A 16,319-nucleotide genomic window follows, 5' to 3' on the forward strand; every position below is an offset into this window, starting at 1 on the left:
AAGCTTAAATGGGTGAGTGTGTATACAGTATTTGTGCGGATGTGTACGGCCACCCCTACTTGCCATCTGCGTGTGTGTGTTGATAATGTGGTGACTGACTACTGGAGGCCTGTAGTCAGAGTTGCTGTGGTAACCAGGAGATTGTGCTGGCTGCGAACAGCAGCAGCACTAGGTGCCAATGGTGACCTTGGGGAGTCAGGATCTCCACTGTGCTCTGTAGCTTCGAGTTCTGCGCTCAGTCTTAACTTGCTTCTCCTTGTCTTTCTATCAAACAGCTTGTCTGTCTTATCCAGTGTTGTTGGCAGTGTTTGTGCAGCGTAAAATGTAGCAAATACATCCTAAATATTAACCATGAGCTGTGTATTATTTTGGAATAGTTCCACCTTTTACCTGAGGCAGAAAGCCCATCATCACAGAAAAAAATCCCTTTAAAAAATATATATATATATATTTAATAACAATAATATTTAAAGAAAATCTCAAAATGTATTAATTCTAGATAGAGTAAAGGCATAAGGGCAGTATTGAATGGCTCTGCATGGTGATGGTAAACATTTTAAACTTTTTGCTAATAACCTTATTGCTCAAATATATATAGCATTAAGGGTGGACAAATATATGTGAGATTCCTAAGCAGCTTTTCCCGAGGAGGCAAATCCAAAATTGCAGTTGGTTCTTGCACTGCTGAACAATGAGCCCTGTACATTGCATGTAAAAACAGGACCACTTTATCTTATTAACTTGTAAACACAGAAATTAAATATTAAATTGGCCCCACCTATGAGGAAAAACACTGAGAGAGACATCACCCTCTCTCGTTCTCGCAGGGGATGGAAATGTCACTCTCTCTCTCTTCGATAAATAATTCACAGACAGACAGCCCGAGACTGTTGAGATGGCCCTCGGCTATCCTTCACATGACAATGTGACAAGGATGCACAAGCTGTTCCCTAAAGTTGCCAGGGAACCACTTTCCCTCCTCTCCACTGATTTCAAGATCAGCGCTGAGCACAAAGGTGCAATGTGTTATGACAGTTACAAAACCACACCTCTGAAAGAAGCACTGAATCAGCTCAGCTAAAAAATAGGATTTGTTGATATATCCCACTGTGGTATGAGATGTGATAGGACATCACTTAATGTTCAATAAATGAAACAATTAATGAGTGGATAATGAAGTGTGGCAATTCACTTTTCTGCTGTAACCACTCAGTGCTATTGTATGGGGAGGGAGTGTTACAAAATACAAGGGGACAACTTACAATATAATACAATCCAACACAAAACCACAAACATAAAATACACCACAGATTTGAATCAACACTTATAAAACCAGCCTCAACAAAAAAACACGAACATTACTGTAAGCTTTGTAAATCTCTCAGGAAACAATCTCATCTCAAGGTCCATTTAATAGCTATTTTGGAGCTTTCGTGCATCTCAGACAGTCTTCATTAGCAGATGAGAATTCACAACAACTGCTAAATGGACCTTGAGGTGAGATTGTTTTGCTGTTCACGGCTGTTTCCAAGGTCAAGGATGAACTTAAACTTTTAAGTCAACACGGATGAGAAGTCCTACAGGTGTTCAAGATCAAGGAACGTTTTTACATCTTCAGTTTCATTGCAATTGATCAAACTCTATCCACTGATGAGGAGCATGTGATACAAAAGCTCAAGAAAAGCTACTAAATGGGCGTTGAAGGGAGATGGTTTTGTCACCTGTACAAGCTGATGCAGAGAAAGCTGAACGCATACAGGGAGCAGAGGTGGAGTTTTTCTAGTCAAGAAAAGTCACCTGTTAAATAAAATGTGTATGTCAGCACCGCTTTATGAACTAATGAAGCTACTGTTGGAAGATAAAATAGAGTTGGTGGATTTTTGCCTGACAAAATAGAAACTGCAAAGTTCTACTTTGGAAACTTCCAAGTCTAGAGGAATCTCTGTCTGAAATAAATGTTTGGTCAGTTACTTAAATCAGATAAAGAGCAAAGAAAATATCACAAATACAAAGTCATTGCCAGTAGCTGCAGGTTTTTGTTTTGGATATATTTTACTCTTAAAATGTCATCAAACCCCCCCCCCCAAAAAAAATAAAATAAAAAAGAGCACCCATTACACCGATGTTCCAGAAAGGAAATGTAGAGATCAAATCCATCTTCCGTTAGACTTCCCAGTAAGATTTAAACGTTCAATCAATAGGGAGCAAGGGGGGACAGAGGCCGACTGCATGTTCTCGGGTGGATTTTGAAACTGAAATCAATGTCGGAGACCTGCGAGTGAGGAGAGGCCTGCCGGATGAGAATTAGGCATGTGTGCTATTAACGCACGGATAAAGAAGGATGAAGCAGCCGCGTAGGGAGAACGATGGACTGATGAGTCCAGGGGGCCAAATTTATAGAGTTTCACAAGAGACCCAGAACCAAGGGGGATCCCCAGACAAAAGTCAATACATCCTGAAACCTATTGTGTGTAGACAGACTTGCCCTCCTCCTCCACACCTCACTTCTCCAGCGTGACAGATTCTATTGGAGTGACTCATGCCGACAACTCGTCCTGTGTGCCCCGAGGCCAGCCAGGTTGGGCATCATCGATTATCCATGCACTAACACATATCCCCAAAACTCAGACCTTTGCATTATGTTTATCTCCAAAAGAAGTTGCTGTTGCTTAGTCACCCTTTAAAATTCTTTAAACAACATGAAAGGTACCTAAGGATGTTGGTAAGAAGAAATGTGTTTGACTGTGATACCTTGTTTTATGGTTCCAGATGTGTTGCGCTTAAGCCACAGAGACTGAGGGCAGCCGATTAGGCAAGCAGTTTCAAATTATAAATTTCCCCTCAAAACCTAAAATAACCCTCAGTCATTTCTGCTGGCAAATAGCAAAAAAAAACCCAGCTCAAAAAATCAAGCTGTGTTTCAAACAACAGAAGAAAATCTACTTAACGTAAAACCAATTTGGGTAATGAGGTGGGAGAGAGAGGAACGCTGGCTTTCACATTGTCCTCCACACCACGATGAAGTGCAATCAATGGGGCTGCAGTTTACTAGCGAGGCAAACACTAACTACTCTCCACCACAGTGTGGGGTAGCATTGTAAAGCCTTGCTAAATGAATCAAAAGTCTCCATTAGGGGGCTGGCTTGGTCTCTTGTGAGCATAGCATTTTACACAGATTGATCCAGTAATGACGGACGACGGAGGAGTGACCCGTTCAGACCATATAGTGAATGCAGAAGCCTGCTGGGTTTTGTCGTCTTCTCCAAATTAAATTATTCAGCTTTTGATACGCTTTGGTTTGGAGTTTACCATCATAACTTTCCACAGTGTCTATGTCTGTGTGTGAAACAGTGAGACGAAAAGGCAGATTGGATTAAATGAGTATGTGACCCATTGAAGAACAAATAAGAGATGTTTATGATAAAATTACTATCCTATGAATAATTTTAAAATGTAAATATCAGGCCAACACTTTGGGTGTTTTCAAGTCAGTGAATTTAGCAGAACCGTAGGAATATTAAAGCAATATTATGCAGGTATATTGTCATCTGAAATCCCATTATGTAAGATATATCACTGTAAGCTCACTGTGGAGTGCAACCCAGCAATAGTCCATGCGGAAATATTACTGTGGCGTTTATATGGTTAGAGCTTAAAAGGTGGAGGGAATTAATTGACCCACTGGGGCGCATTACCAAGCAACAGTGCAGAGGAATGCGCATTGTGTACAGCCTGCTGACTGCATGTGTTCAAAGCAAATTAATTACGTAGTCACTGGATATATATCCACGCAGCACGTAAAAGATATTGACAGGCAATTACAAACAGTTCCCCCTCTGACTCAGCCCAATAATTGAAAAAGCTGCTGCCATCTCTGCAAGCTGCATCAACCTGTTGGGAGGGGGTGGGGGAGTTAAAACACAGAACTGAACTTTGGTAACACTCACGGTGCTGAAATTGCGCGGCCCGCAGAGCTCTCCCTGGTACCGACAGTACAACAGCATCTCCTCCAGCTGGTGTCCCAGCCGGTCCAGCAGCTGCCTCATGGACGGCTGGGATTCCCGGGCAGGAGGAAGAAAGTGGTTGAAGTCCAAAATCCGGGACAGCGGGGACCAGGGCGGCTCGCCCCCCGCGCTCCCTCCATCGTCGCCCCTCAGAGGTGTGAGCGCCTCTCTCGCAGCCGGGGACACCTGCCAGTTCCTCCCCAAAAGTCCCAGCCACCTCCCCGCGCTGAATATGTCAGTCTTCTTCATGCGCCGCGGCAGCAGGAGGTTCTGGTTGCAAATGGTGACGGCGGGGAAAACGAGCCGTTTGGCGTACACCATGTGCGCCTTGGTGTACATGGGCGAGGAGAGCAGGTACCGCACTCTGTTTGAGGACCAGGTGAAGAGCAGAGCCAAAGCTGCCAGGAAAGCCAGCAGCCACGCAACTCGCCGTGGGTAGGAGCCGCCGAGGAAGATGTGCCTCAAGCCGTGCAAGCTGGTGTGTTTTAAGAAGAGCTTCCCGGCTTCAGCGAGGGAGCCCGGTCTCGGTTTCGACCCAGACGAGTCGCACTGGCACATTTTGGAGGAACGCTGGTGCGCGCTGTCAACATCGGTCCCGCTGTGGACGCGGTGACTGAGCCTAAACTCGCCTCGCTCTCAGATACCTGCTGTTTGTGTATGTGTGTGTGTGTGTGTGTGTGTGTGTGTGTGAGAGAGAGAGCGAGGCGCACGCAGCTCTGCTCGGTCCTCTCGGGCACTGAGCAGCAGCTTGTGGCGGCGATGGGGAGTATTTTGTCAGTCGCACAGCGCTCTCCGAGCTTGTCCGGGGGGGAAGCGAAGTTACTCTGAATGATTTAGTGCAGCTACTGTGCAGCAATTTGAGTCCAGGGGATTATTTAATCAAAATTACAAGCAGTTAGTCTGAAAATCTGCAGAAATGCCCCAGAGACAATGGATTTCGTCGAAATCACACGGTCATATTGCAATTATACGTTCTTCATTCTCACTTTTCCATCTCAGAATCTCCTTCCCCCTCCAACGTGATGCTTAACACACACACACACACACACTTCTTCAGAATCTCCACAGTGCTGTTTGCTGAATGAAATCATTGGCTCCAGTGGGTACAGACTATTTGTCTTCCCTTTCAAGCCAGTCAAAAACACACACACACACACACCTGGAGGCGAACACACACACACACACACACACACACACACACACACACACACACACACACACACACACACACACACACACACACACACACACCTGCACAATAATCCCTCCTGGCTCATAATTTGTATTCTTCTCAAAACTGAACACTGCATTATAGAAAGTAATGGTGTAGAGACTGTAGTCTCTTTCATTACTGTTCCACCAGTTGAATTTTAAATGTTGCAGATTCAAAGCTGGAGAAAAGAAAGGTTCACCAGGTGTTTAACATTTTGGTGGCACTCAGGTGTAAGCAAACTGGTTGATATTCCCGACTGTCAATTCTCTGATGGATTTCAGTGAAAGATCTGAAAATTTATGGGGAAAAAAAAAAAGATCAAGATGCTGTTGTTAAATTAATGCAAATCATGTTGCTCATCTTTATAGCGACTACTGAAGGCCCAAAGAGCCTAAATCAGATTTAATGGGATTTCTGACCCTACGGTGCCCCAGTTCGGCTGTGATGAGAGAAACCTGTGTCAGTTAAGAGACAGAGGCTTAAATGCACCATTGAAGAAGCATTTTACAAACAGCATCTCTCTGTCTCTCTCGGGGTGTTCGTTAAGTGGTGGTTCATGCTTGGTTGGTCATCATCACACAGTGTTCCAATCCACAGTAAAAGCTGGACACAGGCCTGCAGGCCTGATCCGAACTCTCTGCTCCTACGTTTGGGTATAGTGTGTATTTGTGTGTGTGTGTGTGTGTGTGTATAGTTTACTGCGTGACTGAGGGAACAGAGGTGAGAAGGTAATGGCGTGAATGTGAGGGGAAGGAGAGCATGAATGAGGTGTACCTAGTGAATCAATTTTTGTTGTCTCGCATTGTTTGTAAAGGATAAAAATCCAGTCTCTTGCAACTTGGGTAATTTCTGAGATCTGGGAACACGGTGCAATCACTACAAAAAGGTCTGCAAGGACAAAAAACACGAGCAGCCAGACAATCAGACATGAAAAAAGCAAATAGTTATTATAATTATGAACAACTTCAATGGTAGGTAAATTCTGAAAATGACTATTACCATCCAAAATGTTGGTAATAGTCCTTCATTAAAAACTGAAAACTAAACTCACAACTACGGGAAATATATGAGTTCAAAGATTTAACAAGGGAGTCAGACTGTAAACAACATGGACACTGAAAGCACAATTATGTCTAGTGCCAAATTGTTTAAAATTCTTGCTTTGCACAATATCTGTGCATGGCCACTTCATTATGATTAAGGTTATGAAAAAAGATTGCAGTGAGGTGCAGGTCAGTGACAGGGTGCAGACTCCGCTCTCCTGCTTGAAAAACAAAAATGCTAGACTCGAATCAACCAGCCTGATTTTCACATCCTTAATTTTATGCTTCGCTACGTAAAGGGCACACTACTGCCTGCATTCCTTCGGATACTGCGCTGCCTTTTTGTGCAGACGCTACTTTAGCCACCCACTGTCTACATGACAAAATTCAAGCAGTACAAGGAACAGAGGATGAGATCAGGCAACCACCAGTGATTTAATGTCTCTTCATGTTTCTGGGTTACAGGACACAGCCTACTTACTCATACTTTTAACTCTCCTTCTCTCCCTGGCGATATACCGTAGCACACGTCACAATGTCCCTTCTGAGGACACTCAAGTCTTCTACTTGGGTGATTACTCATGTTTTAATGAGTGGGGGTGTCACTGGGAATGGTTGCTCAACTGTGGGCCCACAGTGGCTGCTGAATGAGATACCACCGTCGCATATTCAAGAGTTGTACCAGGGCAGTCAGCATATCCCAGATCAAATCAGTTGTGTGTCATGTAAAGAACGCTGACATGCCTGTGAACGCCAGGGAACAAGACAGGCACACATGAAAGAAGATCCAGTGCGAACAAGAGAGTAACTGAAGTTTAAGCATAAACGTAGGGGTGTGAATATAGATTATTTGTAAAAAAACATAGGTGGGCGGTGCATCAGAATTCACCTGAGATGGGTCCTTATGCTTCTGGCATTCAACCGCATTTGTTCAAACCCATTTCCTCAGCCAACTCGTCATGAGAGAGACATATTGGAGGAGAGGCTCTGTGCAACAATGTAATCTGTCTGGGTGAAGGGATAATGATGTACTTACTTGACAGAGAAACACAATCCCACAGCAAGTGTAACAACAACAGAATAAAAAATGCACGCCGCTCTGAAACTGCAGTTGAAGATTTACACTAATGAACCCGTTATGAAAGCAAACAGGGGTCATATCTTTAGTCTATTAATACCAAAGCATCTGAGACATAAATAAATATCCTGTTTGACCGAATGGATCTTAAAATTCAGACTTCAGCTAAAACACTATTGATTTTTCAATGTGTATACTCCCGTAGCAGAACTGTGATACTATAAAAACGCCTGCTCGCTTATTTCTTCAAAGAATGAGTTCAGGAATCTTAAGGCTGTTGCTTTAAAAGTGAAATTCACATCTGGCATTACTGTAATCACAGAGAGTTCAATCTTCATTTGTGAGTGTGAATCTCTCTCTTGCAAAGCCATTTCAATGATGTTATTGAGGCACATCCTAGAAATGTTAAACAGAAAGCTAACGGGGCCTTTTGTTAACACACTGACAGCGTTCAGAGTAAATTTATGGACACGTTTTGGAGTTCGGACCTGTCAGCAGCACTAAAATGAAATAAAAAGGGATGTAATTAAGGAAACATTTTCAGTTCACAAATGTCAGTGTCCACTGCAAACTGATGTCATGAATTTCAATGGCAGTCTATTAAACACGACAGAGTATTACTTGCCTCGATCGCTAGGAGCTAATGTGAATGAGAGTAATCAGTAAATGGCTGTTTTTAGGGTGGATTTGTGCTTTGACAGTTCATCTATATGAGAAAAAGACCTCTATTTCAATCAGTGAAGCCAGTGAAGCAGTGAACGCTTAAAAGCCAGCGGAAGATAAATGAAAAAGGCACTGACAAGCACAGAAATTTAATAGCTACCACTTGACGTCATATCTTATCAGTCATTTTAGCAAGCTAGCCAGGATCATACCTTTTGGCCCGTAGTGTGTGTCATGCCAAGGGCTGAGCTACATGCAGTATTTTTCTCTAAAACCACCACCTTTCGTACTCAAACTTGGGGCAGACATTTAAAGATAATGAACATCACAGAACTACCTGCTGAATACTTCTGATCTTTAATGTATTTACACATAGCTACAGCCATATGCAAGACATTTCATTCACCTTTACTATTATTTTTTTTTGTTTGCTTTATCTATTCACTTGTAATTTATTTCCCATTCTGTCTCTTTTCTCTAGTCTTGTTTTACCCTTTTTCCAAGGTCTTCAGGTGTACATGCATACATGCCTACATTTGAGTAGATGTGTTGGGAATAATACAGTGTATAATATATTGTTCTATATTGTATATACAGTACAAACACTGCAGACTTATGGTTATACAGGGGCTTTCTATTGTGCTTGCACATGTACACGCAAAAAGGTCTTTTTTTATTTCTGCAGGCACTGGGTGCACTGGTATATACATGTCTTTTGCGAAGTCTGTATGTAGATAAATCTGTAGATATTGGGAAGATACATGTGTCTGTACACTATGTTTTTATCATTTTTTTTTCCATTGGTATGGGAGGTGGGGTAAGTGAGAGGGTTTTGGAGACTGGGTTTGGGGGGCTGGACGGGCTGGAGAACGGACAAGAGAAACAATCTGCAGTTGTGGTCACAGCATGAGGTAATACAGCCCTTCAACATGCTTAGGTGGTAAATTCAAATTAACTGTTATGCGTCTACCTGTGGATATGGTCATGCGAAATCTCAAAAAAGATATAATTACATTAAAAGAACTACACTACTTGCCAGATTGATCGCAAAAAAAAATGAATATCCTCAGTGGTATGTGGATGCCGAGGGGTAAATTAACCTTTGAGGTCCATGTTGCTCCGTGTGTCCGACTGCATGCACTGATGGCAGAAGGTCTGTTTGCAAGAGCTCTGGGGTGTCGAGGCACTCGGCAGTTAATCAAACTGTCATTCTGGGTCCAAATCGGGTTGGGACTGGCCAGCCTGGACCTTGACATGTGTGGAGTAAAACCTCATGCCACAAGGCAAACAGTGCTGCTCCCAACCTCTCTCCTCACCACCACGTCTTAAATCTACTTGGCTGCCCCACTCTACCTCTAACACTACCTCTCTTCTCTCTCATTAGCCTCAATACAGTAAAACCCCCGTCTGTTTGCCATGGCATAAACACACTGCATTTTCCCTTCTGCCGTTCTCTGCCGTGTTTCTTTACGTTATACGTCAGCCCTCCTTACAGACACCTTAGTTCTTTACTCTGCCTCACTCCTCTCCTCCTTTCGTGATCTCCATATTCTCACTGCCTCTTTGGTAGCTGCTGTCCTTTCTCTGTCTCCTGCTGGGAATGTTTGGCGCCAAGTCATCCCCAAGGGAGCCGACAAAGAGAGACAGAGAGAGGGAGGCGCCGAAGGATGGAGCAAAGGAAGAGAGAAGGGGTGGAGGCATGGGGAGCAGAAGCAGTCAGGGTCCTGTAGCTGCAGGGGCTGACAGAGGAGCAGGTGGTGATTTACAGAGACAATTTTGAGGATAATTGTGTACATGATCTGCTGTAAGGGACACATGTCACAAAGGCCACTTTTCCAATAGCCTCTCAATCTCCTGGGCTATAAGGTTGTATTAAATGCTTTGTCAGGTAAGTGCCGCTCTACTTCAAAAACAATTGGAGATGAGAGTCAGTGGAAGTAGCTCCTGAGCTCACTGCAAACCTGTGAACACAGAAGGCTTCAAGCTGTGACACTGAAACAAAGCTGAATATTGTGTGACGTTAAAAGCACTCTACACATGAAAAGTATTAACAATCACATTGTGCTGTGAAAATATGTGCTTGGTTTTTAAATTATTATAATTTGATTGGACTATCCTGAACACAGCATAGTCAGTGTTGTGCTAAACTGATGTAATGAACACAATGCAGAGTTATAGTAATTATACAGTACGGTATAGCTCACATGTTGTGAGAAGGTAATGTCTGTTGGCAAATAGACACAATGTTTTCAGCTCTGATTGGCAGCATCATGCTGGAAACCATTGTATAACGTCAAAACCTGTGAAACTGCTACGTAAAGGGGCACTCCACCAATTGTACACATGACAGTTTAAATGTTCTCTGTGGTTCTGGGGGAGCTTTTTAAAATCTGAAAAAGAGTAAAGACACATCTTGGTTGTATTATGGGAAATGCAGTATCCATTTTTTTGGAGCTTGACCCATACTATTGACAACAAGTCAAGACGTATCAGTCTTTGCGGCTTGATTTCAACCATTTTTTTGTAATCTGTCTCTTGTGAGCCCCCCAGCTTTATGGAAATTGCAAGACTAAATTGCTGGAGTATTCCATTAAAATACTGCAATACCATGAACCAGAGACTGCAAATATTACTTTATTTCTATTATTGCTATTGATGTCAGACTATGTATTATTATATTTTCATTGATTTAAGATTAGACTTTTGTATATCAGGCTTTTATCAGATATTTAATTTCATGATCAATTATATTTTGATATATAAATTCTTATTTGTAAGTCCTGCTGTATTCCACTAGAATTTCATTATTGGTCTATATAGTTTTTATTTTTTTATTTTTTTTTCTGTCTGTCTTTCTCTCTTTCTTTCTGTTTTTGCAAAGTTTAAGTGTCAAGTGATATAAATGCAGACTCGGCTTTTACCTTTTGACAAGAGTAAAACAAAGTGTGAGAAGAACTGACAACTAGAATGTTTTTGGTATGAATATGGTCAGATTTAAAACCACCAAATAATAGCACAAACATATTGAACGTGGGTGAGCTCAGTCTAAGATATTGAAATTGCTGTAGGTCTTTAAAAATAAAAAAAAAATCCAATGTTGACCCATTTTACAGTAATAGTACATTAGGGAGTCTATGGGGCTGTTTTAGGCACAGTGTGAACCCTTTGAGCTGTTTTAAAACTGGCATGCAAAGCACTGCCTTGGGAAACATTTTGCTGCATTGAAAACCCTTCAAATAAAACAAACACCAATATCACCGTGGTGTGCACAAGTCAGCCTCAGAACAGATGTTTAAACACTGTGTGTGGTAACAATTCATTGGATACCAGGCTCTGTTAATCTAACATCACTGTGCTCTGAACCGAATGGTGTCTGGAACATATTTTTTTTAAGCTTTGAAAGGACTGTGTGGCAGCGCCACCTTGAATAGTGACCTGTGATACAAGAATGCATTAATCTGAAAATGGATTCATGAGTCTTACTGTGTAAGTATTGTGGCTGGATGGAGCAGATTTATATTTACAACCCAATGGACAGCACAAGTATCCCTGCTTGCAGAGGGAAACACAGGATGACACAGCTAATTCATCTCGGCAGCATCATGACAGCTGGGCTGGAGAGAGTTCGGGAAAGGGGAAATGGTTCTGATGAATGACTTTCAGAGTACAGCCGCTAGCTATAGCAAACAGTCTCCTAGTCCCCACAGGCCTGATGCCTCCTATTTGCCGCTCAGGGAGAAATGAATGAATGGCCCTTTGTGAAATAAATGGTCCCTTTCTGCCTGACATTTACAAATGAATCCTTCTTGTAAAACCAAATCCTTCCATTTGTTTTATTAGTTATAGAGGTGAGTTTCCTGTGCTGGCACTCAACATTGTGTGGTTGTCAAAAGCACACACAGCAGTGGTGATTTAAGAAATGTATAAATAGTTCAACATTTTGGGAAACATGATAATGTGCTTTTGCTATGAGAGTGAGATGAAAAGATTGATATCAGTGTTGACTGGGTGTTAGGCATGTGGCTAGAGTCCGGACATTTTTAGCAGGAGGGACTGTACATCCTGCCAACAGCTGGGTGCAGTGACTGTATGTAGCTTGTTGTCATAAGTAAATCACCAGGTTTGGCACCATCCTGCATGAACAGACACAATACCAAAATCTGGGCTCACCAACTGGCAACCACCGCTATAGCCGGAGTTGATGCACAGAAGTATTGGGCAGACGGATAAACTGTTGTGCATTAAGTCATAGCTCCTTTACATTAATTCCCCTAAAATTACAAATTGTCGTTTTTAGATTTCTGTGCATGTATGGATTAAACAAAAACAACATACAATGTAATAATTTGTGAGCCTTAGAGATGTTAAAAAGCATATTTTTGAATGTCTCCCCCTGCTTCCAGTCTTTATGCTAAACACATCCTGAATCAAGCCCCGTACTTAACGCAGACTGATTCTGGTACTGTGTTTTTGAGACCTACTATTTATATTTTATAGTTTAATAAAAGCAGATAATGATGTACTGGACGATAGTTATTTTGTTTTTGAATAAACACAAGACACATGGGAATATGTTAAATAAAGATCCCTCAAATTTGGTTATTAAAGAACTGTGACTAAGATATGCATTGAACAGGACATTTAACAGTTGAAAAATGACCTTTTCGGTGCTATCTTGTTGATAAATGATGTTATTGTGACAATGTTATTATATATTTGCAAATACTGATATATGTGTAATAAGCTAATAGCAGTCCATATATCAACCCAACCGATAATTAGTTGGGCTCTATTTGAAATCAATCTTCTCATCTCATTCTTAGAAATAAAAGCACATTACTGTATTTCCCAAAATGTTGGACTAATCCTTTAATTTCTTTAATGACTTTCAGTCAAGGAAGGTGATGAAATCTAGCGGAAATCCTGAGCCTATTTAACGTTCCTACAAATTAAATTGGTTCTTACATGGTAATGGATGCACCTTCACCATTGTCACCGATGGATGCATGCACGCCCTCCCATTATCCAGTACGCGCATAAGTAAGGAAGGACAAACATAAAACCGATTTAAAACCAACATCAAACTCAAATGCCATCAGTGAGAAAAAAAGGTTTCCCTCTTCTTATGAAAATATTTTTCCTTTGAATCCGTTTTTTTTTTAAAAGAAATATACGCCTCAAGCACCAACTCCACCCCCTCTAAGAGACAAGTTGTATCACAAAAGTTTTAGGCTTTCAAAATATTACACCGATTTTGCTTTGATTTTTAATCCAGCCTAAGTACGATCAAGAACTTCTCAACCAGGAGATACCCTGTCACGTCCTACTAATTTCAGTCCCTACCCAGTTTAAGAACAGCTTACAATCACAGGTTTGTCAGTTGCTATTAATCAGCATATTCTGACAGATGGAAAACAAAGAAACAATACACTTCTTCAACTTCTTGCCTCGATGTATTGCCTTTATTAAAGATCCTTCACCAGAATTTGTATATGTTCAAATTCTGTATTTGTTCTCCTAGTCCAGAAACTTGTTTTGCACCAACTACTCTGGCAGCTTGTTAAACTGCTGGCAAGAGGTTAGTGTGTTAATGTGTGTGTGTTACACCTTATGTCAGGGGAATGTCAGACATGGAGTGAAAGAAGGGCTAACGAAGGAGGGTTGATGGTAGTCCAACTGGCTGACAACTCTTCAGGATAACTGAAACACACACACACACACACACACACACACACACACACACACACACACACACACACACACACACACACACACACACACACACACACACACACACACACACACACACACACACACAGAGGAAGATCAGACTGCCAGGAAGGATGAAACAGACAGCCCAAAGCCAGCTGCACTGTGGGTTGCATCCAAATGGATCTTTCATTTTTATTTCATTTTGGTCTGCAGTATAATGGTCCCTTTGGAGATACATTTACTGAGAGCGATATGATGGCTGATGTCTTCTGTTAGCGTGTATGTATGTTATGTATGTAGGTGTGTGTTTGTGTGCAAAGTGGGTTGTTAATTGTTGGCATGATTTATTTGTCTTCCTAATAACTCCTGGTCTGAAGCTGGCTGAACGATGACATCCTGATATAAACCTGTGAACAGGGAGGCAGAGATTCGTATCAAGAAGTCACACCTCCCTGCTGATGTCTGTAATTCTTTCTCCGTATGCTACTTAGGCAGACGTTATTGGTGTTAAGATTTGCATCAGCTGTGCTTATTAGGGTATGGTGCTGAATAATACAATTAGCCCTTGCTCTAGTATTACCAAAGGCAACAACACCAGACTCGCAGAGATTGACTCGGAGATCCTGGGATGAAACAACAACCTCTAAATCAATAAACCTTCCACTAACATTAGCTCAAGGCAGGCCTGTTTACAATTTTGAGCTCATTTACATTTAAGGCAGTTTGCCACTGCTCTTATCCAGAGCGTCTCACAGTGACTGAGCAGATATGTGTTCAGAGTCTCAAATAACATTTTTAGAGGACATTGTTTGTAGCAGTGGTTAAAGGGATGAAAGCTGTGATATTTAGTGTGGGACACAGAACAGCATCTTGAACCCTGAGCAGTCTCAACTTTAAAGCTGCATTAAAGGATAGGTTCAGATTTGTTCTATTCTATTCTAATACAATACTGACGTGATATGAAGGATGTAGACTGGCAGAGTTATTGGTTACTTTAATCATTCCTTCTGTTCATACTGGCCGTGAAGGGAAACTATGCTGTAAAAGATGGGGGACAAATTGGTCCCAAGTCTTCTTTCCATGCAAGAAAAATCAGCCAAAGCTGATATGAGGCTTCAACAGCCTGACTTAGCTAAATTAAGTGGGCATCTATTACAGTTGCAGTCTTTTTTTGAGTAAAATCTGTGTTTCCTAGGACACTGTTTCACAACACTAGCAATAAACCTACACTAGAATGAAGATACTGCACCCACTTGATTTGTTTAACTCAGACTGCTGAAGCCTTTAATCAGCTTTGACTGAACTGCATTTTTGTATGAAACAAGGACTGTTGATTATGGCCCCCATTTCTTACAGTAACCAATAACGCTTTAACATACACATTTAGGCATGTATAGTAAGTATTGTATGAAGACAAAAAAAAAAAAAAAAATCAATAAATTTACATCAGCTTTGAATCAAATGACCACATGTAATGTGAAAGAGGTTGCTTATATTGACAAATCCAAAATGAATGTTCACCCAACTCATTATCTTTTACATCTTTGTTTTGGTCTCAATGAAACTGGTTCAAAAAAGCTTTGATAAACCCACTGTACCCTACTATATTCTACTGTTTCTACCCAGCCGGAGATTAGTTGTCAAGAGGCCAGAAACATGACTCCAATGGGATGATAATGTTGCTCTATGTCTCCTGGATGTGTGGGTGGGCAATTTTGTGCCATAACAGTTAGACATAACAACTTCACATAGTGATAATATGTCAGGGCTGCTAGTCCGTCTAGATGTTCTTCTGCCACCTCGTGGCCAGAAATTGATTTGTGCAGCTTTAAGTTTGGCTTGGCTTCTGATTATCTACGCCAGTTAACTACTGAAAGGTTTGAATTTATGTTCAATAAGAATTCACCGTTATTAGCACACACATTGACAGGAGTCAGACAAAAAAATAACACACACAGAAATACAATCGCACACATACCAAAACACATCTCGGGTGAGGTAAGGTGTCCTGCTGATTCTACGCTCTGCCACAAAGAGCCATTCGCTTCCTGATGGGGTCCTGATGACCACGACAGATGTAGTCATCTATGAAACTATGGAGAGGGGACGCAGCAAATACCAGTTCGGCCACAAACACCTACTAGCCTTTAGGCATCCTCCCCCTACACACACACTCACACACCTTTCAAACATCTCTTTTCTGTATGATTCCATGTACCTGAACTATGATGAGAATTGATTTTTTTTTTCAACACTATCAGTAATAAGATTTTTACTTTACTTTGAAGGTCTTTTTGCACATTCATGCACACACAGGCACACATCCGAACAAAGGGACACACACAGAAAGAGACCAGGAGAAAGACAGAGAAAGAGAGAAAACACTGAGCCAGTGCTCTTCAAGGGACGATTTCCTCCTTACTGCCCCTCTAGGCCCTACAATCCTGTAGGAAGCCATTAAGGACCTCTCATCAGCCTAATTAGCTACTAGTAAGTGGCTATTGGCCCTGTATAGGACACTTATCATATGTCTTATTCATATATAATTGCTCCAACAAGACTGCAGTATCCCTCATTTTCACATCATTAAGCGTCATTTATCTTAG

The 16,319-nt window shown here is 41.6% G+C and overlaps 1 protein-coding gene across 3 annotated transcripts in view; it reads right to left on the reverse strand.

Moving 5' to 3' along the window:
* The window catches only part of asic1b (acid-sensing (proton-gated) ion channel 1b), a 145,912-nt gene that overhangs the window by 20,627 nt on the left and 108,966 nt on the right, over positions 1-16,319 (reverse strand). Inside the window, exon 1 of one of the 3 annotated variants that reach the window (XM_040115926.1) lies at positions 3,948-4,638. The exons of the other annotated variants lie outside the window; for them this stretch is intronic. Coding sequence (XP_039971860.1) covers positions 3,948-4,562 — 615 coding nt within the window. The 5' untranslated portion in view covers positions 4,563-4,638. Of the gene's footprint in view, positions 1-3,947; positions 4,639-16,319 lie in introns of those variants that run through there. 3 annotated transcript variants of the gene reach the window in all.

This window comes from Xiphias gladius, chromosome 21, assembly GCF_016859285.1.
Source record: "Xiphias gladius isolate SHS-SW01 ecotype Sanya breed wild chromosome 21, ASM1685928v1, whole genome shotgun sequence".
Lineage (NCBI taxonomy): Eukaryota > Metazoa > Chordata > Actinopteri > Istiophoriformes > Xiphiidae > Xiphias > Xiphias gladius.